General features: G+C 43.3%; 1 protein-coding gene across 1 annotated transcript in view; it reads right to left on the bottom strand.

Annotated features, from left to right (window-relative positions):
- il1rapl1a (interleukin 1 receptor accessory protein-like 1a) overlaps positions 1-23,918 on the bottom strand; it is a gene marked incomplete at its 5' end in the record, with an annotated part of 122,958 nt that overhangs the window by 43,077 nt on the left and 55,963 nt on the right. Inside the window, one exon of the mRNA XM_084544855.1 lies at positions 4,560-4,634. Within this exon, the coding sequence (XP_084400981.1) occupies positions 4,560-4,634 (75 nt within the window). The remainder of the gene's footprint in view (positions 1-4,559; positions 4,635-23,918) is intronic.

Below are 23,918 nucleotides of genomic sequence, written 5' to 3'. Positions count from 1 at the left end.
ACAAAAACACAGTTGTCATAGCATCATGAGACAAGGATAGTTAATACCCCCATTATGATGTGGAACTTTGAGTGACTTTTGTGGCTGTGGCTCTGTGGTAGAACAGGTTGTCTACTAATCGTGGTGTTGGTGGTTGGGGTTGGATGGGACTCGCGCCAAACTAAAATACAATCAAATTATTGTTTTTCGAGGATGGTTTCTGTCATTTTAGGTAGTTAATACACTCTCTGCCACCTGGATTTAACCAAGCAAATAGGTATGAGCCTCTTATTGGATAATTACTGCATGGGTGATTATCTTTCAGCTGGCAACAAGCTATTTAACCCCAACCGATGCAATGAGTAGCTTCTCATTTCTTAAACAACCATGTCTAAAGACACATCCCGTGGGTGTGGAAAAGATGTTAGTCTGTTTGAGAAGGGTCAAATCATTGGCATGCATCAAGCAGAGACAACATCTAAGGAGATTTTAGAAACTACTAAAATTGGGTTAAGAACTGTCCAACGCATTATTAAAAACTGGAAGGATAGTGGGGAACCATCGTCTTTGAGGATGAAATGTGGTCAGAAAAAAATCCTGATTGATCGTGATCAGCGATCATTTAAATGTTTGATGAAATCAATCGAAGAAAAACAACAGTAGAACTCAAGGCTACGTTTAATAGTTAAAGTAAGACCGTTTCCACACGTACAATGTGAAGGGAACTCAAGGGATTGAGACTGAATAGCTGTGTAGCCTTAAGAAAACCACTAATCAGTGAGGCTAACCGGAAAAAAAATGCTTCAATTTGCTAGGCAGCATAAAGATTGGACTCTGGAGCAATGGAAGAAGGGTAAGAAGAAAGGCAGACGAAGTGATGCACCCATCATGCCTAGTGTCTACTCTACAAGCCTGTGGGGGCAGTGCTATGATCTGGGGTTGCTGCAGTTGCTCAGGTCTAGGTTCAGCAACATTACGTGTCCAAAGAATGAGGTCAGCTGACTACCTGAATATACTGAATGACCAGGTTATTCCATCAATGGATTTTTTCTTGCCTGATGTTCACAGGCATATTCCAAGATGACAATGCCAGGATTCATGGGGCTCAAATTGTGAAAGAGTGGTTCAGGGAGCATGAGACATCATTTTCACACACAGATTGGCCACCACATCTTTGGGATGTGCCGGAGAAGGCTTCGTGCAGTGGTCAGACTCTCCCATCATCAATACAAGACCTTGGTGAGAAACGGGGAAATATTCAGAGTGTGTGTCCTTTTTTTATGGTGGCGATATTTTTTTTTGGCCATGCAGCGTAAGTGCCGACCATTAACCATTCCTAGAGGGCTAGAAAGTCTATTGGAGCACTAGCCAAGTTTGCTACCTGCTGCTATGCGTGTTAGACGGTCAAGTTGATAACTGTGCAAGTTAAGACAGCTAGGAAAGTTTATTCAAGACTTACAGTACCTGTAACATCAACTCTTACTGACTGTAACCGACTATAACACCTGCTACGTCTCTTTTTTGGTGTCAAACTGTCGGTCTGTTTCTCTGAGCATTTCAAAAACATATTGCCGATATACTTGCTAAATTGTGAACGTCAGCATCTATTAGTGTCAGTCTATCACAGAGAACATGAAGTAGAAGTGAAGTAGAATAAGACTTGTCTCCCTCCTGTTGCCCAGCCTCTGCTGTTGGGGCACTGCTCTCTGAAATAATGGATTCTAATTTGTTTCCACAAGAGTGCACCCATCTGCTGGCTTTGGGGGACAGTAAAATCCTCTATCAGTTACAATTATCCCACGGTTGCCGACGACAGCACTGCAAGCATGTGTGTGACCTATCTAGCCCGAGCAGTGCAGTGGGGTTTTGTGAATATCTGCAAGAGAGTGTGTGTGTGTGTGTGATGGAGAGGGAGAGCTAGCGATGCTCAGAGTGAAGTGCAGCGTAAGCGTGAGCTGAATCCCACCCTCTGAGACAGTGAATCATGACAAATCATGCAGAGGGAACCAAACACCAAGCCGGTGAGTGTGTTAGTGAGTGTGTGAGTGTTTTTTGGTGCCGCATGTAAAGTCACATACTGTAAGTGTGCGTCATTTTGTGTGGTTTCCTCTCGCAAACCCCAGCACTTAGACACAAGCTGTACCTAGCAGTGTGAATCATCCTTCTTCTCCGGAAGAATTAAAAGTGGACTTCACCAACTCACCACTGGGGGACAGCAGTAAAGCTGGCAAAAGAATAACCGGATGCCTACTGAAAAAAATAAAATAAATAAATAAATAAAAATGCAGCCGTCCTACACAACCTTTATTTTGTCTCCTTTAGAAGCTACACTGAAAATGTCAAGTTGTCCAAAAGTAACATTTGTGACGTAAAGCAGGCTGTTCTACAGATGAACCAGAGTTGTGTGATGAGGGCCACACACACACACACACACACACACACGATGCTATTTGCTGGTGGCATTTGGGGTTGAAAGTGTGAAGTCCTGTAAGACAGAATCGGCAGCGGTGGGATTTTGGCCCTTCAACAGAATGAGACACAATGGCAGAGACATACGAGCAGAGGAGACCTGAGTAGAGAATGGAGAGGGCTCGTTCACAAAACCCCCTCAGAGACAAACAAACTCCCTCATGCCCTGTCTCCGTTTCCCTCTCAACAATCCTCTCTTTTCAATCCTCTCGCCTACATGGCCACTTTGATGCCTCTCGCTTTCAATCCCATTCTTCCCCATCCACTTTTGTGGTTTAATCTCTGCATCATCCTCTTTTGACTTTCCGCTACATCTCTGCTGCGTGTCTTCTCTGAGAGTTTATGTAACATATGTGTTTTATTTATGCCCGCCTGTGCGCGTTACGTTTGCGCGGAGCGGGCCGTGATGGAGGTTGTCTGAGACCTGCACTGGTCGCACCAGCAGAGGAGATAAAGTGGGTCTGCGTTTCCCGGCAGTGGTGCAGATTTATCTCTCTGCTTACGGCTCTGGTTTTACTGCCCATCCACCAGCCTCCACTGGGTGCTGTGTCTTTTTCTTTTTTCCCCTCTCCCTCCCTCTATTTCCCACTTGCCGTGAGGGACCAACCTCTTTCTGTGCACGTTCTGGCTACTATAAATCTGCCACATTGCTCCATAAAGCTGCTTAGGGCATGGCTCAACAAATATTAAGGAAGAAGAGAATAAATAAATAAAGCTAAATAAAAGAGGAACTCTCGTCTGGAGGGAGAGACAACTTTTCTGCACACAAAATGGAAGCCCTGTAAAATATTTACCTTGGTGTCTCTGTGCTTTAGACACTACATAGGGAGTCTGTGGGGCCTCACACACAACAGCACACAGGCTTTATCGTTTCCCCCTACTCTGCCTTTCTTATAACTCATTTTTTTTGATGGTCAATCTCTTGTGTACCAAACCATTAGAGGGAACTCCACTGTTTTTACATACCTAGGTGCCTGAGTGAACCAATTAGTCCAGTTATGGCTCTGGATTTAGTTTAGTTACATCTGTATAATGTCGTAATCTGGGGCTTAGTGACACTCTACCTTTCAAACCAGGGATGAAGGATTTCCCCCGTCACAGATTTAGTCCATTCTACCTTCTCACAACTTTTTTCAAAATGGACATTTAGCACACACGCACACACAAGTGTTTATGTGCCACGCGGCAAACATAAGAACTGACATAATTGCGGCGAGACATTTTGAAGGGGGAAGCCAGCCCCGTTCCTCAAAATTTCAGCGGACTCGAGACAAATGACACAAATAGCTGAAGGGCCCGCATTATGCAACCTGCTCAAGCATGGGTGCGAGCCGACTGACATGTGAGACTGTGCCTGTCAGTTTATCAACAGCAGCAATTTTTCACTCTTGATCAGCCAACCGTGGAGGCATTTTAAACGAACTACCTGCATTCCAGCAGCATCAGATGGAGGACAAAAGGCGAGTGCTCAGTGGATTATTGCACCTTCTTTGTCTTTGTCTCCGCCGCGTCTTTCCGTCACACACACTTACGATCCCCCCCCTTATGCTTCCCGGACCTCTCAGTCTTGTCCGATCGGCTTCACCATGACACACATTAGCCATTCACAGAGCGGCAAGCGCCATGTGGACGGCCGACTGTGCCCAGAAATCAAGCAATATGCTGTCGCAGAAAAAAAAAACAAAAAACAAAAAACAAAAAAACACAACAGCAAACAAACCGCATACATATACCGCCTCACGCACGCATGCACACATTGTGACCCCACGTCAAAGAAGACAAACAATGGCGACAGAAAGCGGCCGGCTCTCCATGTGGCGAGCCAGCGTATGGAACCCTGGCGCCATATGGGCTCTCCATTGTTGACAAAACAGCCTTAGGGACATTAGCACTCGCCATTAGCATATACGGTAATACCACTTTTACAACAGTTTTTTTTTTTTTTTGTCTTTTGTTGTTTCTCCGGGCAAATAAAAATGACGTCACACATCCGTATTCGACGCACGGAGGTGTGTTTGGAGAGGATCTGCGAAGTCATCCATTTCCCGTCATTTTGAACTGACACAGATACTACTGACTGCGCCTGATAGAAAATCCCATGATGATCTTACCTAGCTGCAGCTCCATGTTGCTAATCTTGTTTTCCGAGGGAAACAGGATCTTCGGAGGTTTGTCGGTCAAAGGCGCTGGAAAGAAAAAGAGACACGGTTTAAATATGATACAAGCCACATCAGAAATGCAGGCGAGCCGTCTCTGAGGAACTGTGAGGATTTCTGACTGAGCTGTTTTTAGTTTGTTCCCACCGTCCTGTGCATTACGGAGATTTCTTAGCATTTGAACAAAAACCATGGACACTCCTCCTTCACTTGTTTTTTCCCTTTTCGTTAACATCTCCTTTTTTAACCCTCTTCTGAGAAAATAAATGCTCAGCCTCTTTACATCAGTCCTCGTTCCTCTTATGCTCCCATTCTCTACATATTTGCGGCCATAGTGCTCTCTAGTGTCTATTATTCCATTCGTCTGACTTACCTCTAATCATAAATGAATCACTACTTTGCCATGAACATGCCACCATTTAATCTGCTCGAGACTTAGGTATTTGAAGAGCCATCCCGAAGTGCGCGTGTGCCGCAGTGAGAGGGAGCAGCTGATGCTCTAATGATGCTAATCATCCATACGGCGGATGTCAGACCTGCTGCTCAACTCCTTCCTCTGGGGAAATGCCTGAACATGCAGCGGTTTTATTGTTGTTAAAAGCGTTTGTGTGTTGGGCAGGAAAGGCTGCGCTCTTTAGGGTTAAAGGGCTGTGAGAACAGAAAGGGGCCCTTGTATGTACATGACTAAAGAGCATCAAGTTGGGAAAGAAAGGGAGAGGCCGTGTCTGCGTGTTCGATATCGTGACGTGCTTGATCTCCCGCCGAGAGACGATACAAATACAACCTCTGAATTTGAATGTTTTATTTTCTCCCGCTAAGCCCTCACACATGCTCAAGGATGAGAGTTGCTCAGAAGTGCGGTTTGATACCGCTGGAGCAAATTGTGGGTTTTATTGTGTTGCTCAAAAGTGCCTCAGCATATTTGAAATGGAATCAAGAAGATAATTTTCAACCATGATTCTGGTTACATTAGTGTGGGCATCAGTACAATACATATTTATAAAAGAATGAGCTCAAGGCTAACTTGTTTTATATTTATGCTGTGTATGTTTTATGGGGTGGGTGGCACAGTGTTGTGGTGGTTAGCACTGATTCATCACAGAAAGAAGGTTCTGGGTTTAAATCCATCGGCGAATTGGGGCATTACTGTGTGTCTGAGTTTGCATGCAAATGCTAACTAGCAAGAATTGGCTCGGAAAAGGAAAGCGGACCAAGAGAATAAACTCAAATGGGAAAAATTAATTGAGTCTGTGGACCCATGTGCTTTAACAGCTGCTGTTTCTCCTGTGTACACGTGGAACAGTGCCTCTAATATGGAAATCACACCTTTTCACATCGAGGCACTCGGACTTCTCTCACCGTGTCAAGCCACAATGCTTAGTTGAACTATACAAATTGATGTATTGTAGAGATTCCTTTATTTTTTTGCTTTCACAAATTGCACTTACATTATTCTTAACATTTTAGTTGAAATTTATATGGAATATGATTAAAAAACTTTCTTTATGGCACAGCAGGAACTAATGGGACCAGTCAGTCTTATACTTCATTATGCACTTACTCTTCAACAGTTATATAATTACCTTCTGTGCTCCTCATTGTGGAAAATGAAAAAGAAAACTCTCATATACGTCTTTGTTGCTATGCCATGACATCCCAAGGTAACATTTGGACATATTAAACACAGAACAAACAACATTTCTCTGCTAGCCAGCATGACATGTTTGATATCTCCATAGATATTGTGTTCTACTGTATCAAAATGAGAGCAGCTAAACAGGCTTGATATACAGGATACTACATGTACAAGAGAGGTGACTCCAACCAGCAGACATTTCAGTACAGCATATATAAAATACGTATAATTATTCGAATGTTGAATTTGTGAATGTGGCTTATTCAGGCCGGTTTGTAGCCCTGTGCACTCATTAAGGGGCACTTTACACGGAAACGATTGGAGGTGAAAAGCGCAAAACATTTTATCGGATGTCCTATATCGTTTAGATGGTGACGGCGTTTTTGGGGGTTGAAAACGCAAAAAAGTGAAACCACCCTCCAGAGTGGAAATCTTAAAAACGCTCCACCCTCGCGTCACCGTGCAAAGGGTGAATAACGCAAAACTGCGTTTCTCGTCGAATAGAAATGACGTGACAAGCATGCGACAGGACCGGAAAAACAAGTAAACAACATGTCGAGCTCCGCGATGGAGGTTCAACAGGCCCTAGCCGCAATAATTTGTATCCAAGTGGTTGTTTTGGTTAATGTATTTCGCGCGCTAAGCGTGGAAAAGTAGAAGAAAAGTAAATACCTCTACGCAGGCACTATTGGGAGTGTTGCCACCTAGCCATCTGGCGGTATACTGCATCTATGTGTATGAAACTTCACACACTTTTGCGTTTCCGTTTGAACACAGATTTGTTTCAGAAACGCTCGTCTAAATGCGGAGTTAAAAGTGAAAACGAAACGCCACTTTTGCGCTTTTGGTTCAGATAGTTTCCGTGTAAAGGTAGCCTAAGATGTTTCCTTAGAGTGTCCTCACATGACCTCCAGCCTTATATGAACGCGCTCTTACAAGCTGTTTGAAAGCTGCTTTGGTGGCAAGAAGGTCCTCGGTTCGAATCCCCGGGGCGGAGAGGTTTCGATTCTCAGGGCCTTTCTGTGTGGCGTTTGCATGTTCTCCCTGTGTTTGCATGGGTTTTCTCCAGGCGCTCCGGTTTCCTCCCATCATCAAAATATGCTAGGTGCTAGGCGCCGGGTCAGGTTGGCCCACAGTGGCGGCGCGCGCGGTCGCAGCGGCTTAGGACTAACCCTCCATCCGACCATGAAATTTCGTTGTATAATGACACAGAAAGCACTTTACTTTACTAAGGAGGTGATGTCGCTGAGTTAAGTTTCATGATATTGTGTTTTTATGTTTTTCAGGTATTCCTGCCTGTTTTCTCTGGTTCTGTGTTGCCTGTTTTTTGCTTTTTCTGTTGATCGGATTTCACTTTTTCTGGATTTTACCTGCTACCTCTGAAGAGAGTTTTGTTCTTTACTTTTGTAAGTGATCATTAAAATTTCAGTTGAGTTTCAAGTTGCTCATCCTGCCTCTCCTGACTGCGTGTCTTGCATTTGCGTCCTACCTCCTTGCTACACCGGAGACAGTATAGACAATCAGCAGAGTTTAAGGCTTGGTTTAAGGCTGATAACATACTCAAGAACTTCTAGAGCTGCCAGAAACACGTGTGATTAGTGTGAGATCACAGAGACCAAAACGGTTATCAGGTTTTGGTCTGAAGACAGTTTGTGCTCAGATATGTAGCACCTGCTGGTATGTAAATACGGACAGAGAGGCACAGTGACATCTATGAGAGGGGCGGTCACGGGCTTTTAGGCACAACTGTTTGTACTGTTAATAGGTAATCACACAGCACAAATTACATTGGATACTGATACAATTTTAATTACTTATCAAACTGCTATACATAATTACACAATGGGTGATCCTATAGCTAATTATGCACTCGGCAAACAAATGAGGACAAGCTGTGTACGGGACACGAGAGGAGAAGCAGATGTGGCAAGGAGGACACAGATAGGAGGCAAGCGAAAGGCAGAGCTGGTGAAAAGAAAGGGGGGAAAAAATTTAGAGAGAAAATTTATAAAGTGAACCAGTCACGAAACACGCAGGCCCTCGTTTGGCATGCTACACTTGCTTCTGAAAATCTCATTATCTTAATTACCACTCCTTTATGGGAAATACATCAATTATCACGGTTCGGATGGGGGACACCATTTAAAATGTGGAGGATTGGGAGCTACTCCTAACAAAGGAAAGAGTCTCTGCTGGCCGTTACCAGAGAGCAAGCAACGTAAAGTGAAAAGGTACTTGAACATGGTAAACAGCAAATTCATGGCTGGTGAGCTGTTGTGTGAGAGCATCATGAGAACAGAAATAGATGGTTCTGTATCCTATTTCTAATATACAATGCGCAATGTTCTATAAAATTTTGGCTAAATGTCAATAATTAATAACAAGGATTTGGTTGGAGTAGTTCTGTGAGTAGTTTAACTTATGAGGATGCACAGTCACACCTGCACTGCGAGTGACATGATACACACTCCTATGAATGGTGTCACATTAGTACAGGTGGCGGTGACGTGCCTAAATGTACAACGATGTACGAGCAAAGAGGTCGGAAGAAGACTGAAAAGCAAACATGGATGGAAGCCTATCTGTATCTAAAAAATAGGTTTCTGCAGGGATTTTTTATTTATTTTTTTGTTATTTTGGCATCTGAAAAGAAAGAAAGAAAACTTGAAACTTACCTCTGACATTCCAAAAGCAAGACTAGCTAATAACGCAAACAAATGCTGAAATGGATTGACGAAAGAATAACCTCAAACAAGAGTGACCAAACGAAATGAACTGCAAAGATTGTTCAAAACGTGGGCTGCTAAAAGTATTATGAAACATCTGCAGCCTGTTTTTTTTTTTTTTTTTTTTTTTTTTAAATGTAGCTAAAACATTTCCCTAGCTAATAGCTAATAGGGTACCAGGTAATCATTTATTCTCTCTCATTTTTCATTGCAGTAACATCATTTGCTGCCAACTTAAAATGAAACATGTCCAATGGGTCTTCGGAACGCGCACAGGTCCCGATACTCTCGGCTCCGCCAGAAACTTGAAATCGGGGGTCTTAATTCAGTTCTGCAGAGAGAGGCCTGTTTCTGGTGGCACGTTTGACACAGGCACACACAAACATATCCCCCCCTTGTGATTGATATTGTGTCTCCTCCATTGGTACTGTATAGGCATGTGCAAATCTTAATGGTGTTAGGTCAACGATTCACTGTAAAACACTGACCTCTGAGTATCCCCAGGACATGAGAACTGTCAATTCTTTGCAGCAAATCAGGCTGAATTAATTTCAGAGGTGACACAAAGTATCCCTGAATACTCTGCAGCCACATGACAGCCTTTAACTCGGCATACACTTCACAGGAGCATACAGCCTCTGCTTACATGCCAAATTGTCGAGTCAAAAGCATTGCTGGGTTTGTGTTCTCAGCGTTTTCCTGAGATACTTTGACACGAGATAGTCTGTGTGAAATACCTCATTGCTTCACTGCGTGTAGGTTTTAAGTGCTATGGAAAGGGGAACTAAATCAAGCTTTGTATGTACTGTATGTGTATGCGTGTGCGCAGGGCCCACACGTGGGTATATTAATACAGCGTGGGACTCTGTGGAAATAAGCTTTGTGATCAGTCATCCACAATCCCATTTCTGCTTGGTGGTGGAAAAGCTCACTGGACTTTCCACATGGATTATTCTGGGTGACTGACTCTACGCAAACAGCAAATTAATGAATTAAGGATGGAGCTGAGATACTTGGATCACTGGGCTTTTTCTGTTAGTTGTCCCATTTGTGGGGGCGGTGTGAGGGATTTGCGAGGAAGAAATATGCTGCTGGCAAATTAGTGACAAAGGTGAAAACGAGAAGAAACCAAAGATGGCCACATGCCATAAATAGGCTCACGGGTACAGACACAGGCACAAACTCTCGTGCACGGACGCACGTGTGCGCATGAAGTTTTGAACAACCGCACTGTCCTTTGGTCTCGCAAAATTGGCTCCCAAAGGTTTTCAGCGTCCTTTTAAACAACAAAAGCAGTCAAGCTGCAGAAGAGAAGTAAAAATAGAAGGGAAGGAGACTTGAGCAAACATAAAGTCCTTGTGAGTCTCCCAAGACCGCTAAGCTTGAATAGAGAAGTCTCGGCTCTCCTCTATGGCTGGCAGACTCCTATATTGTACTGCAGGAGATCACCATATATTAACAGTGACCTTCCTTCTGTACTGTTGTCACCTTTGAGCCAGTTTCATTTCATTCCTGATGGTGCAATAACCGTCCTGTATGATTCCCTTATAAAGTCACCTCCGAGTATACAGAATTCAATTCCAGACCTGACCATTTCCCACATGAGAGGAGCTGTGCAAAGAGCCGGTTGGTGTCATCCGGAGGAAGCTAATAAAAGCAGTTATATTCATCCCAAAACCACATCATGCTCACCCACTGTGCACCACTGTTGTGCTCTCTAAGCGGACCTGCCTCTAGCAAAGCTGAAATATTTCAACATCAAAGCAACAGGAGTGCGCTTTCTATTCCGCAAATATGCCCGGACAGGTTCCTGCATCATAGTCAGTGGCACCGTCTAATGGCTCCCATCACGAAAAGTGAGAACAATTGGCCCCGTTTGGCCAAGTGGCCAGTTGAGCTTTTTCTGACTTAGCTGCTCGTGAGAGACTATCTGATGATGAAACATGGCAGCGATCAAGCTGTTCAAAGCCGGGCTCCAGCTGTGCTTCCTCAATAATCCATATCTTTGTGAAATGCGAAGAAAGAGGAAATTAAACGTGCCCGCCTGTCAGTTCCCAGCTCATTTGCAGAGTATGTTAACCAACCATTGGAAGCTACATTCAACAGTTCATTACCTAATAAGTGAAAGATGAAATAAAAGGGAACTACAAAGACAGTGACACACGGTAAATGTATTATTGATTGCTAGAGGTTTACCGTGATTCTGCTTTCTCGGCAGGCGCATGCATACGTTTATGTGGGTGCACATGTCCTCGTGTGTGCGGCCACAGATCTTTGCCCTTTATAAAAGCCGTTTCTCAATCCAATAATGTTACCGGTAACTCCTCGTATAGGAGAGCTGTCTGGAGGCTTCCCCTCCTCACAGTCTTTAACAGGCCTTTTACTGTAACTCAGCATTACTTAACCAAAACGCCTCTTTGAGTCGGGCTAGTGGATGCACAAATTAATGCTCAGGAAGTATCCACCTCCACACAGTGTAATAATGTATTCTCATCCTTACAATGCAGCCTCATTAAGGCTGTTTGTTTTTTTTTTGGTTTTTTTTGCAGACTCTCAACGAGGATTATATTTTACGCTGGCTGATAGAATAAATTGCATTGTATTCACCATAAGCGGTTCAGTTAAGCAGGCAGGGAACGTGAAGAGTGTTTGAAATGAATGAGGAGCGTTTTACGGGTCTATTGTTTACAGAACAGCGAGCAGAAAGTGGGGATGCTAAGGCGAGTCAGAGGTATCCTCGAGATTTAATTATAGCCCGGAAAAATTAAAACACAACAAAACCCTCGTATGCAGGGTTTTGAGTTACAAACTCCTGAACCGTACACAAAGACAAAATACTGAGCCGGTTTCTGCTTAACCACTGGCCGCAGTGACTTCATCTAATTAAGTGAATGCAATGACAGTGATAAAGCAGGTACAGCACCGGCAAAATTGGTGCAACAAATGCAGTCTCTCTCCCTCCCTCACTTCTCACTTACATGCACACATAAATACAGCCCCGCCGCGCATCACAAACAACTTGCCCAATCATCTCTTCTCACGGTCCGTGGGGATGTGTGACACATATGGTGTGCTGCACTCTGCTGTGCTACAGTACGAGATATGACTGTTCCAGCCTCGCAAGTTGCCAGATGCTCTACGCCAAGTAAGTTTCACTTCACAAGCAGAGTTCAAACTGTTTTTATAGTCTTTGAATGTGCCGTGCACTGTAGTTATACAACAAAAGGCATCAGAATGGTGAGCACAGGAGTGAACTCTGTCTGTGCGCAAAAACCCCGGGAGCTTGGATGTCTGCAACCATGTCAATGTGAGTGTAGAGATGACAGCTAAACATAGAGCAAAAAAAAAAGAAAAAGAAGGTGTGAATGAGAAAGTACGAGGAGAACAGGCTTTATACGCCTGTGAGGATACTTAAAAATCGACCATGAGAGGATATGTGCGCCTACGATGGACTTCAATGTTCATATGAGTGGGAATAAATCAGAGGGCATAGCACAAGTGGTTTATTTAATGAGCTCTTGCTGAGCTGTTTCTGAGACCCTGGTCACATATGAAGTAGAAAGAAATAAAGTTGAAGATGCAGGAAAAGACAATGCAAGACGAGTGTAAGAGGTAGAGAGAGAAGACAAACCATGTCCGCCTAGACTCCGGCCTCAACCACACTGCTGACGAAGCATCAACACATCAACAATGTGTGTGGGTGTATCTTAGAATAGTCTGTTTTGTGTCCTCTCTAAGCTCAGTATCTCGCTCTTTTCATCTGTCTCTGATCTGTTCTGCTCTTACTGTAGCACATAATGATATATTTCTTTTATTCCATCTCACGGAGAAGTGTTGTCCTATCTTCCCCACTGTCATCTTTTCATCCATTTGTCACCGTCCTGCAATTGGCCCCACCAACCACACTCATTTTCACCTTTCAGTAAGCCTTTCTAGTTTCTCCTTCTTTTCATTCAACCCAGCTTGCACTCCTACCTCGCCCTGGCAGCATGTACAGTATCCATGCCTGCTGTGCAGTGTATCTTGGATAATATAGGTGTGAACGCTAATGTCTCCCAGTGGATGGAGTGTACAGTACGCTGTTGTTCTATCGGGGCGAGGCTCGCAGATTCATTAATGCAGGTCAGTCCTTATGTCTGCCGGTGCGCAGGCTCAGTGTACGCCACGGCGTCGCACAAGCACATAAACACACACACAATTGCACGTGCTCCACTCGCGCACATAGGCTGCTGATCCTTGCGAAAGCACGCACCACACACTCAAAGGTACACACACGCCGTCCTGTGAGCCTCAGATAACAAAACCCAGTGGTGGAGTGGCGATAAAGAAGCCGTTCCTACAAAATGAAACCGCAAAATGTACAATAAACACACACGTGTGGAGCTTATGCAGATAGGCAGATGGGGGAACAAGGGAGACACATGAAAAGGGAGGGGGACAAAAAAAATAAAACATTTTCAGACAAGACAGATACTGACCATCAAAACATCCTGCAGCTACTCCTACAGTAGGGTATGATAAAGGATTAGCTCCTAATCAGTCCTGATCTCTGTGGATGATCCAGAGGGATGGAAACCCTAGTGGCCTGGTATCCATTCTGTTTCTCTGTCAGAGCAGGAGGACAAGGCTAACCAAGTCAACTGCAGGGGACAGCCTAAGCAGGTGGATACACACCTGAGGGACAGGATTAACACAGTCCTGGCGCATTACAATCAGCATGCACAGTGTAAAATCCCTCTGGAAAGGTGTGTGTATGTCTGAGTCTTTTTTTTTTTTTTTTGGCCGTGCTGTATATCGGCTTCAGGTCTGTCCAGGTGTGTAAACACATTGGTAGTGCCACCTGAGGTGACACGTATAGGGCTGAGATTTACATGAAGTAACAGAAGAACAGACAGGAAGCCTGCAGGGTCACCTCCCTGCCATCTGCTCCATCAGCTCCCTTTGACCCATCTCCACAGCAACCTCAGCAGCTCACAGAGTCTACTGTTGCCCCGTATCTGTGTATAATAAATCTTTGATAAATGGACACAGTTCCAACATACAAAAAAAATGTAGCTTTCTACTCTAAATGACATGTATACTAGGTAATTTTGTGTGATTTATTATTATAGAACAGTCTGACAAGTAACAGAAACAGAAAACAATGGAAGACAAACAGTTTTTTGGTAAAAAGTTTGGTAAAAAAATAAATAAATCTGGTTTTGATCCTTGATAATGTTCAGAGTAGACCAGAGAAACAATAAAATACTTCTACTTTAGACTGGTATGAAAAGCAGACATTTTTTTGTTCACCCTGCAAGATGGTACGTCACTGTCAGCCTTGAGGTAAAAATGTTGTTGCTGAAGAAATGCAAAGAGGGAGTCTGGATAAAAAAATAAAACTCTTCAGTTCATAAGGTTTCTGCTTCTGAACAGAAACGCACAGACACACTAGACGAACCTAAAATATACAATCTAGCAATGTCCATAGGAATAGTAGGTTATACAATATTTGTGTTTGACAATGGTGGTGGTTGAGGTCAGGTCAGTCACGTTGAAGAGCTTCAAGGGCTTTCAAAAAATAACTCAAGGTTGTTATAGCTTCATATACCTTTATTCAGCTGTGCTTAACTTTCATTATATCATCTACAACATTAAATAGATTTAAAAGTCACAGTAGCCTCTCTGCCACTTTGAGTTGTTTCCATAATGTCGCATTGTCAGAAATAACTTCATATGTTGATGTCAAAGTGCAGTTTTCAATGGAGCATGGGGACTATGCTGATGCTTTTTGTATCATAGATTTCCCATCAAAACTGTTTTAAGTGTTTAGGAGTGATGGAAGGAGGTGAGTAGAAGTATCTGGATAGAAATAAAAAAGAAGAAGTCACATTTTGACATTTTAAAGGCGACTAATATAAAGTAATGCTTTGCAACAATGAAATCTACATTCTTGACCTGAACACATACTGGAGCGTCTCACACTAAGGAACAGAGGTTTTTCTTCAAGGTAACTGAAGCTTGAACACAAACTGCTGTCGGCTATAGCCCACGTCAACGCCGTGAACACCAGTGTGCACCAGTCCAGTGTGTTATAAGATAGGATAATGTAGCCGGGATAAAAAAATGCGGTATATCTCTGAATCCTGTTCCGTCTACAACAGTATTACTTTAGACAACGAAATTTACCAGTAAATTGTTGATGTGCAGCCTCCTTCTCTCAGTTACCGCAGGACATTTAGTTAAGTCGTTAATTGACTGCCGCTGAGATGATTTGGACCTGCTAGCGTTAGCTGATGTTTTTTCAGATGAGTGTGTGTTGCAGTAGTACATTTATTGTATTCCAGGACTGATCTGCTGCTAGTTTGGTTGTGTTGCAATGACCCACTAGGCCTCGCCTGTCTTTTTGAAGGCGTCTATGTTGTTATTGTCACGTGATCGTTGACTAGTCAACTTCCTGCTTAAAGCGTCATGGCACAGCAGTAAAGTCGACTAGTCGGTACAACCCCTACAACCCATGCATGTGTTTATTTATCTTTTATTTCAGAGAGAACTGTTTGTCAGCAGGTGTGATTCTGTCTGTGGATCAAAATAATTTTCGCAGCTCTCTCAAGGTGCTTCACTCTTTTGACATTGGAGGAATGCAAAATAGTTTTGATCAGGCAAAACAGGTGATGATGTTTGACTATTTAACATCTGCATGCGGACAACAGGCCCTTTCTGCAAAGGCGAGAGTAGCTTAGAAACGAGGAGGACAGAAATTGACAACTCGCCCACTCTCCTTTTTCTGAGAGTGAGCACTTTGAACAAACACTCTGGAAATTGCTTGATAAACAGTCCAGTAGAGGAGAAGTCTCCTTAATTAAGCTACAATAGTCCTCATGGATCGAGCAAAGACACATGCGACTCCAACGAGGTGCTTGATGAATTAAAACCGACTTAAAGAGGCTGTCTTTCACCTCAGAAATGACAGTGTCACTCTAGGTCTGTGAAGGTTCTCAGTCATCCAGGCCATGGTATATCCAAAAAGCATTTAAAAAAGGCATCCAGACTACTCACTACTCATGAGTGGTGAAACGTCTTCTCAAAAGTCCAGTTGCCTTTTTTTTTTTTAAATGGCAAGAACAAGGAAGTCTGTAAAGGGCAAATGGATGGATGGATGGATGGATGAGTAAACAAGATCACAATTGTTTCTTATTCTTCTTTCACACTGAGGCAACAATAAACACTGTGATGACGTAGGGATGCCTCAGCTAATCAAGTGTGTTTTTTCTTGAGCAACACTTCAGCAGCAAATTGCCGACAGTGAAGCTGGCCACGCTTGGTTGTGCTGCAACTTGTACTGTGAACGCAGCTTTAACTAATCACTAGGTGTTCACTATTGTTACCTTGACAACAAAAGCACAACCTTTCCCTAACCCTTAAAAAAGTACTCAACTTTAACTCACGACCTTTGACTTAACCGTAGCTTAGCCGAAGCATCGTCATTAAACTGATTTATTCTGGGATGACTTGTTGAACCTTAAACAGTGGCTCGGACTTAACTGGACAAAGTGGAAGAGAAAGCATTAAATTAATCTTGAGTTCTAGCGTGAGTGGCACCCACTAATGCTACACACACAGACACACTCTATCCCTGTAGACTGTGTTTATCCTGTGCCAAATTCCAATTAGAGATTCATTAGTTTCATCTGTGCACATACATGCCCGATCAATATGCTCAAAGTTATAAATACACAAACTTACATTAACAGAGTCGCACGTACAAGAAGCTGAAATAGACCCTGGCATTCATACAGTAAACACACACACACACGCGCACACACTGTTAGACAAACACTTACTGGAGAGCTGCAATCATTAGAATAACACATCTGATGGTGTACGCTGTCCCTGAGCCATGTTTCACCAGCCCACTCAAATGAAGCCAGTCACATAAAACAGTGCCAGGGTGAGGTCCGCAGGTCATGTGTTTGTTTGCTTCCCCTAATTCCAAAAATCTAACAATGCTCTTCTCTCCAAGCCTCCTAAGACAGATGGAGATCATTAGCTTTTCTCACTCAACTCCCCCCCCCCCCCCTCTGCGATCTGTCACGACTGAACCATAAGCGCTCTTTGTCTCGCCGTTTCACTTATCCCCCCCTCCTATGCTCGCCCCTCACTCACTGTCTCTGTCCATCTCCCTCTACACAGATTTATATCTGAAGGTTTCAAACTCCAGCAGAAGCTTACAACTTTAACAAGTGCTTCATCACTCTTGTCAGAAGTAGTTACAGGAGTCATGACACACACTTCCCTAGACAGGAGGAATTGATGAGCGTCCATTAGACTCCGCTGATCCTACAGCGAACGCAAAGGCCTTCATCACCGCATTCCTCCGCTCCTTGACATAGAAGCATGGACACCAGCAGTTCTTTAGACACATGTCAGACGCTCCATTTCTCCGCAGACACGCGCCATAGCTGCATCTGTTTGTGGCGTTTTGAGCGGTAATCAGTTAAAAAAAAATACAACCGTAAAGATACACAGCTGTGACTGCCACGGCATCTGCCCAGAGACTCGGATTACAATCGCAAATCCTTCCGAAAGCATGCAGACTCTATTTGCTAATGAGATGTCACTGACGGCATTATTAGGAGACACATGTGGCTAAGTAAACACCAAACAGTATGGCGTGATTTTATTGTTGGTATTATAGTAGTTTTAGCTGTGTGGCTGTTTGCGGCGGCGTTGAAAAGTGTTAACAGAACTCCCGCTGTCCTGCCTGCACTGGTGACCATCTGGACCGAATCCATCACTTTCTTCTACACTTCCTCTGTGGCCCCGACTCCTAATTTCTCATTATGGCACCATACTATTGTGGGACTAGCTATAGGAGGGGCCATTTAACCACAAGGTAATGACGGAGTTTTTTAGGAAGAGACAGTAATTGCATTCTAACATGATCACACTTCTTGAGTTTCTTTTGCATTGAAATCTAGGATATCTTGATATCAAGTAAAATATTTTAGCAGAGGAACAATACCTCATAAAATGCCCACACTGCCAAACATAAGGAATACTTTGATCAAACCTTTTTACATAATATCATCTTACGTGTTTAATAAGCCTAAGTGGTTATATAGGAGCCGGTGACAGTCTTTACGGTGTCAGCCTTTAAATATTACACGCAACATCTGTCACATGCAGCCATTTTGCTGTGCAGTTTGGTTGGATTGAGGCACAGCCTTGCTGCTGTTGGATTTTTATTTTTTTATTTTTTCCCCCCGTGCAATCTGCAGTGCATCATGCACTACCTAGTGCCTGTCACAGCCTTCTGATTTGAGGATAATTTGGGCCACTTCTTCAGAAAGTATGTGTTTTCATCCACATATTTTTTTTCTGCTCCAGTTTGCGCAGTCTTATGCTAAGATATATTTTGCCACTGAAAGGTAAGCAAGCAAGTTTTTTATGAACTGTAATTGGAAGCAGTGTTTTTACACTATAATAAATAACTGTACACAACAGTGAGGCACTAGCATTAATGAGGTTTGGGAAAGTTGGCTTTATTTCAGGGCATGTGGCAGCCTTCGGTGGATGAACACAAACATGATAGACAGACTGTGTTTTTCCTGAGAAGACTGAGCAGACGTCGGTGAGGATTCCCATTAAATATCAGGATCACCGTTTATGGGATTTATATTTAAGAGTGCAGTTATTCAGCCCTGTAGTATTAAAAAGCTTAGTCAAAGCCTACTTTTTAGACATACACCTCTGCTTTACCACAGCAGAGTACACTACAGCATGGCAGCAGCTGGAGGTAGGCATCATGGCAGGGTGTACAGACTCTCCACTAGCCTTTACAATGGCAATGGAGGTCATTATTAGGGCTTCCAAATGGGTGGTAGGTGGAGAAAAGCTGCAGGGAGGGCTTCGCCGCCCCCCAATTAGGGCCAAACCAAACACGGTCCTTTCCTGATCTCCTCTATTTAAATAACTACTTGAGTTACACTTCCAAGGAATAAAAATTATGAATGCTAAATCCTGTTTTTTCTAATATGACTGCATACGAATGTGGCGACTCTGAGATATCATCATATGTGTCACCAACAGGTCTCAGCTACGGACATTATTACCAGACATCAGTGAGACTTCACAACTTCACAGGAGCTAGCCATCAGGTTGGATTTTCCATGGTGAGTGAACATTTATGTGTGTTGTAACATTAGTATAATATATTCCCATGTGGGGAAACCATTGACGGAGTGAAAGCTCTACCGTAAAGCTAGCTCCGAGCACCAGATTTGCATTAAGATTTTTACATTTGTTGCACGAGTGACGATAAGACTACAGTTTATGCAAATGTCAGCCTCTGTGTCTAACCCTAGGGGCCTGCTTTGACTAACCACACGAGTGCACACATACACTACGCTAGAGATGTAGCCACTGTCTTGCCAGCACTGTACATTGAATCCTGAGCTAATAAAAGCAGAGAAGCTGATTTAGTGCTTTGACCTCCCGGGAGGTGGTCGAGGTTAAACGGGTGCAGAACTGAGGTCTTTTTCTTTGCTTTTAAAAACCTGACATATTCCCTGCAGGATGTCTGCTCCTCTCTGACCACAAATCAGACAGCAATTACAACCCTACAGAAACACACCACAATAAATAAACACACACACACATTTATACACACCGCGGAGCTCTGTGGAAGTGTTGGTGGATCAACCGGAGACAAAAAGGCGAGACATTATATTTGTGACAAAGGAAAAATGAAATGTCAAAAACATTAAAATGCAGAATGTTAAGCACGGTGGGTCAAATTATTGTTGGTCTTTGCTGTGTTGATAACATCTCTTCTGCTCCAATAAATGTAATTCTGTAAACTCTCCTAACATGTCATCGAGTTACAATGCCCGAGTGAAAAAACAAACAAATAGGCTAAAAGCAATTTATAGTCCTCCGCCTAAATGCATGTATTAGAACGAACAAGCACTGGAGATGAGTGGCAATCATGTTTGGCCTGTTTATTCTATGGCAGTGCGTTCACTGGGGTTTCATAAATAAGGCAAGTCCCAGAGGGCCACCCCCCTCTCCCCCCCACCGCCTCCTCCTCCTCCTCCGCCCCGGCTTTATTTCAAGACAAAGCCCTTTTTATTCCACTTGGAATAACTTGTCACAACACAGCCGAACCCAAGGTGCCACCCTATCAATATCCATGGCAACAAGGTTGGTGGCTTTGGCAAATGCAGACAGGAGTAGTGGGCAATTTTTTAGGGCAGTCTCCGTGGAGGAGGAGGAGTATTCACTTGAGATTCAGATGGGAAAAAGAAGCTTTTTTTTTTCTCATTTCAGCTGTAATAGTGTGTATACTTGATAGCAAACAAATGTCCCAATGTGGCAGTTCCAATAAAATACACTTGCAAAATCAGAACCCATCATTTTCCAGATAAAAAAATAACAAAAATTCAAGACAGCAATACATTTGATGTGTTACTTCCACTGACTTAATGATGGCATACGAAGTCCCAGGAAATTCTATAAAAAGGGCCTATCAACCTACTTTCTCAATCAGATTCTTAAAGGGATAGATTGGTATCTTTGGATTGGGCTTGTATGAGGCACTTATCTGTAGTGATGGTGGTTCGCCTGAACCCAATTTTGAGATGCAGACAGAGTACAAGTATTGGCATTAACAACTCCTGTGTTCCAGCAAGGTGAAATGACTGCTTTTGTCAACGTAGTACGGTGGCTTTGAAGAGAGCGAATAAACGGCTTCAGTTCCACATTTGAAAAAGGTGTCTGACGGTAAGTTACAGTGATGATAATATTCTAAATATAGCCTAAACTGATTTATTCATTTTTTAATTCCCCATACAACTCCATTTCAAAGAAACCAAACTAAGCCTTTAATGCCAATGAGAAAAAAATCAACAAATACATAACAATATGACCACCTTCCTAATATTGCGTAGGTCTCACTTGTGCCTCCAAAACAGTTGTGACTCATCAGATAATGGACATGGGCCTTCTGAGGGTGTCCTGTGGTGTCTGGAAACAGGATGTTGTTAGTGGGGGGCTATGGGTCCTATGGGTTGAGGAGAGGGGCCTCTGTGGATCATCCCACAGATACTTGATCAGTTTGGGATCTAGTGAATTTGGAGGCCAGGTCAACACCTTGTGCTGTTTTTCATGTTTTATTTGAGTTGTTCCTAAATCGTTTTTGTGTCTGTGTCAGGCTGCATCCTGCTGGGGATGGCTGCTGCCATCAAGGAGTGTCATTGCTATGGGGTGGAGGTGCCAGGTCAGGTCTAGGTAGGTGCTACATGTCCAAGCAACATCTACACGACACATCGTCGTTTCACAAAGAAGCACCATCGCCACCGTGCTTTCGCGAGAGGCTGTAGCAATATCTGCATTATTTGCATTTCGGATACAACCACCTGTTAGCTTCAAAGCATAGCAACAGAGGGAAACACTGAGAGCTTGACAGTAATGACTAATCATAGACCAGTGATACAAAGCGGGCTACTTCACAGGGAGCCTTTGATGCAGGTGAATCACATCCTAAACATACTTATTAGCAGAAGTGAGGGAGGAGAGTGAGGGAGGAAGGGTGAAAAGAGGGGGGAGAGAAATTTGTTCCGCACGTTAGCTGGCATGCTTGGATGCACGAGAACAGAAGGCTGGCATAATGAATTTTGGCGTGCAAGCGGCTGTTAATGAAATAAAGAACCCCACCCCAACAGAGGTGTGAATGTGTGTGTGTGTGAGTGTGCTGGAGTGTCTAAGCATGCATGCAAAAAGAAATGGAGGGGACAGAGGAAGTTGGAGAAATGAGAAGAGAGGAAGACATGAGGGAAAGATGAAGAGGTAGGCTGTAAAAGGAAAGAAGAAATAAGTTTACTATATTAGAAGGTATTTTTATTTGTTCATGTGGGATCCTGTACGGCTCTCTGAAGAATAAAATGATTGTGCCCTTTAGCTTTGAGTCTTTGGATCCCTTATCTTAGCCAGTGTTGCAGAATAAAGAAATAATCTGGGACCAAAAAGAATTTTCGTATCAACCGGACGTTAATTCTGTTCCTTTGTAATCTTTTCCTGAGGAAGTCTGTGGAGAAAAGACACAGCTACAACGGAACATATTGGACTACTAACAAAACCTGTACATTTAAAAGGAAAAGGCAGAATTGGGAGATACTTTGCTTATCAGCGGGGTAGCTTCTGGGAAAGGACACAACAGATGAAATCGGATTTCTTCGTGCCGGGCCTCATAACACAGACGAATCTCGCCCTGCTGCAGATGGATTTGCAAGGGAACACTTTCAAGTTGAACTTTATTAAAACTTTCTCAGATCTTCTTTATCGCTCAACCCTCAAGAGGAGCACAAGTATCATAACCGGCCTGGTCTGTAGCGGCTCAATCTATAAATCAAAGCCTTTAGTTGAAACAACATCTTATCGGAACACATCATCCCTGATCCCTCTCTCTGTTGGGGACTGCCGAACATCGCAGCCAAGAAGACACTACTATATATTTAGAACATTGCAAGTTTACATGCAAGTGATGTACAGTATGTTCTCAGTGGGCCAGGTGGTGGATGTGGCGCTGATGTGATTTCTAAAGCCTCCGAAGATAGTGTGTCCCCACCCTCTCAACACGGGTTGCCTAATTGAGTGTTAATTTGGTGCTAATTATGTAACATGCTATCCCAGTGAGACGCCCCAGATGCCACGAGACGAAGGCGCGTGGAAGAGTGTGCAGAATCGCAAAGCAAAGCATTTAGGGGGGCCGTACCGTGAGGCCCCATTCTGCATCGGCTTCCTGAATTCAGTGAATCACAACATCGCAACATGGAAAACACACGCACAGCCCGTTTTGTGAAGAACTCAATCAGGCCAAGATGAACCATGAGGAGTGCGCTCTTACAGGAAAGAAGGCCATCCTCACATGAACCGCAACTGATTGTTAAACAAATATTCCCCTCTACAAGCAAGACTTTGAATAAATCATCCAACAAACATTTTCCAGTGAAAGTTCGCCCCTACATTAAAAATTTAACTTTTTTTTTCTCTTTTCTTTTTTTTCTTCCCCCTTGTGCAAGTAATAAACACTGAGGCTCGCCTGCATATTTGAGCGGTTGGACCAGAGACAGTGCTGTGGTGCTGAAGCTCTCATCTCCCTCTGTTCTGTTTGTTCCTCAACATAAATATAACATGATCACGAAGAAGACCTCTCTGGTCTTTAATTTATCAAAGTCGTCGATCCTCATACAACATACACTGCAGAGCACTGTTCACCACACAGGGGGGACGTAAGGATTTAGGGATGTGCGCTTGCTTATTGCACGGGAGTGTGTAGGTATGCACACTTGACTGCGTGCTTGACATTTTCATTAAAAGAGTATGTCTGCCGATACTTGATTCCTCTAAGCTGCCTGTCACACTCAGCCGTATGTCCATAGACCTACATCTTTTAAAAACAAGTTATAGATATAATACTGTAATTTATTCATCAGTTTGTATCATAAGATTCCACATGTACGCTTTAGTCAGATATGTGTATCTGTGACAGATGTATGTTTATCTTGCTGTTCTCTTCTCTTCTCTCTTTGCTGTTCTCTTCTCTCTTTCTTCTGTCTGTACCCGGCTGGCCTTAGGCTGATGGGTCCCTCCATATGAGCTGGGTTCTGCTTGAGGTTTCTTCCTGTTAAAAGGGAGTTTTTCCTTGCCACCGTTGCCTTCAGGCTTGCTCTGGGGGTTTCAGGCCGGGTTTTTGTAAAGCGTCTTGAGACGATTTGTATTGTTATTGACGCTATATAAATAAAATTGAATTGAAGTAATTTATTGTAAACAGCCAGAAATTTAGGTGCTCCTTTGTCAAACAACGGTAAATAGTGCATTTGTTGGGGACTATTTTCAGCAGTGGAAGAACACGTTTGAGGTGATGATGAAAATTCACTCTCGCAAGAGGCTGTGTGGAGTTTGCATGTTCTC

The sequence above is a fragment of the Chelon labrosus genome (genome assembly GCF_963514085.1).
Source record: "Chelon labrosus genome assembly, chromosome: 5".
Taxonomy (NCBI): Eukaryota; Metazoa; Chordata; class Actinopteri; order Mugiliformes; family Mugilidae; genus Chelon; species Chelon labrosus.
Note: the sequence above shows the minus strand (reverse complement) of the source record. Positions and strands in the feature narration are given on the sequence as shown.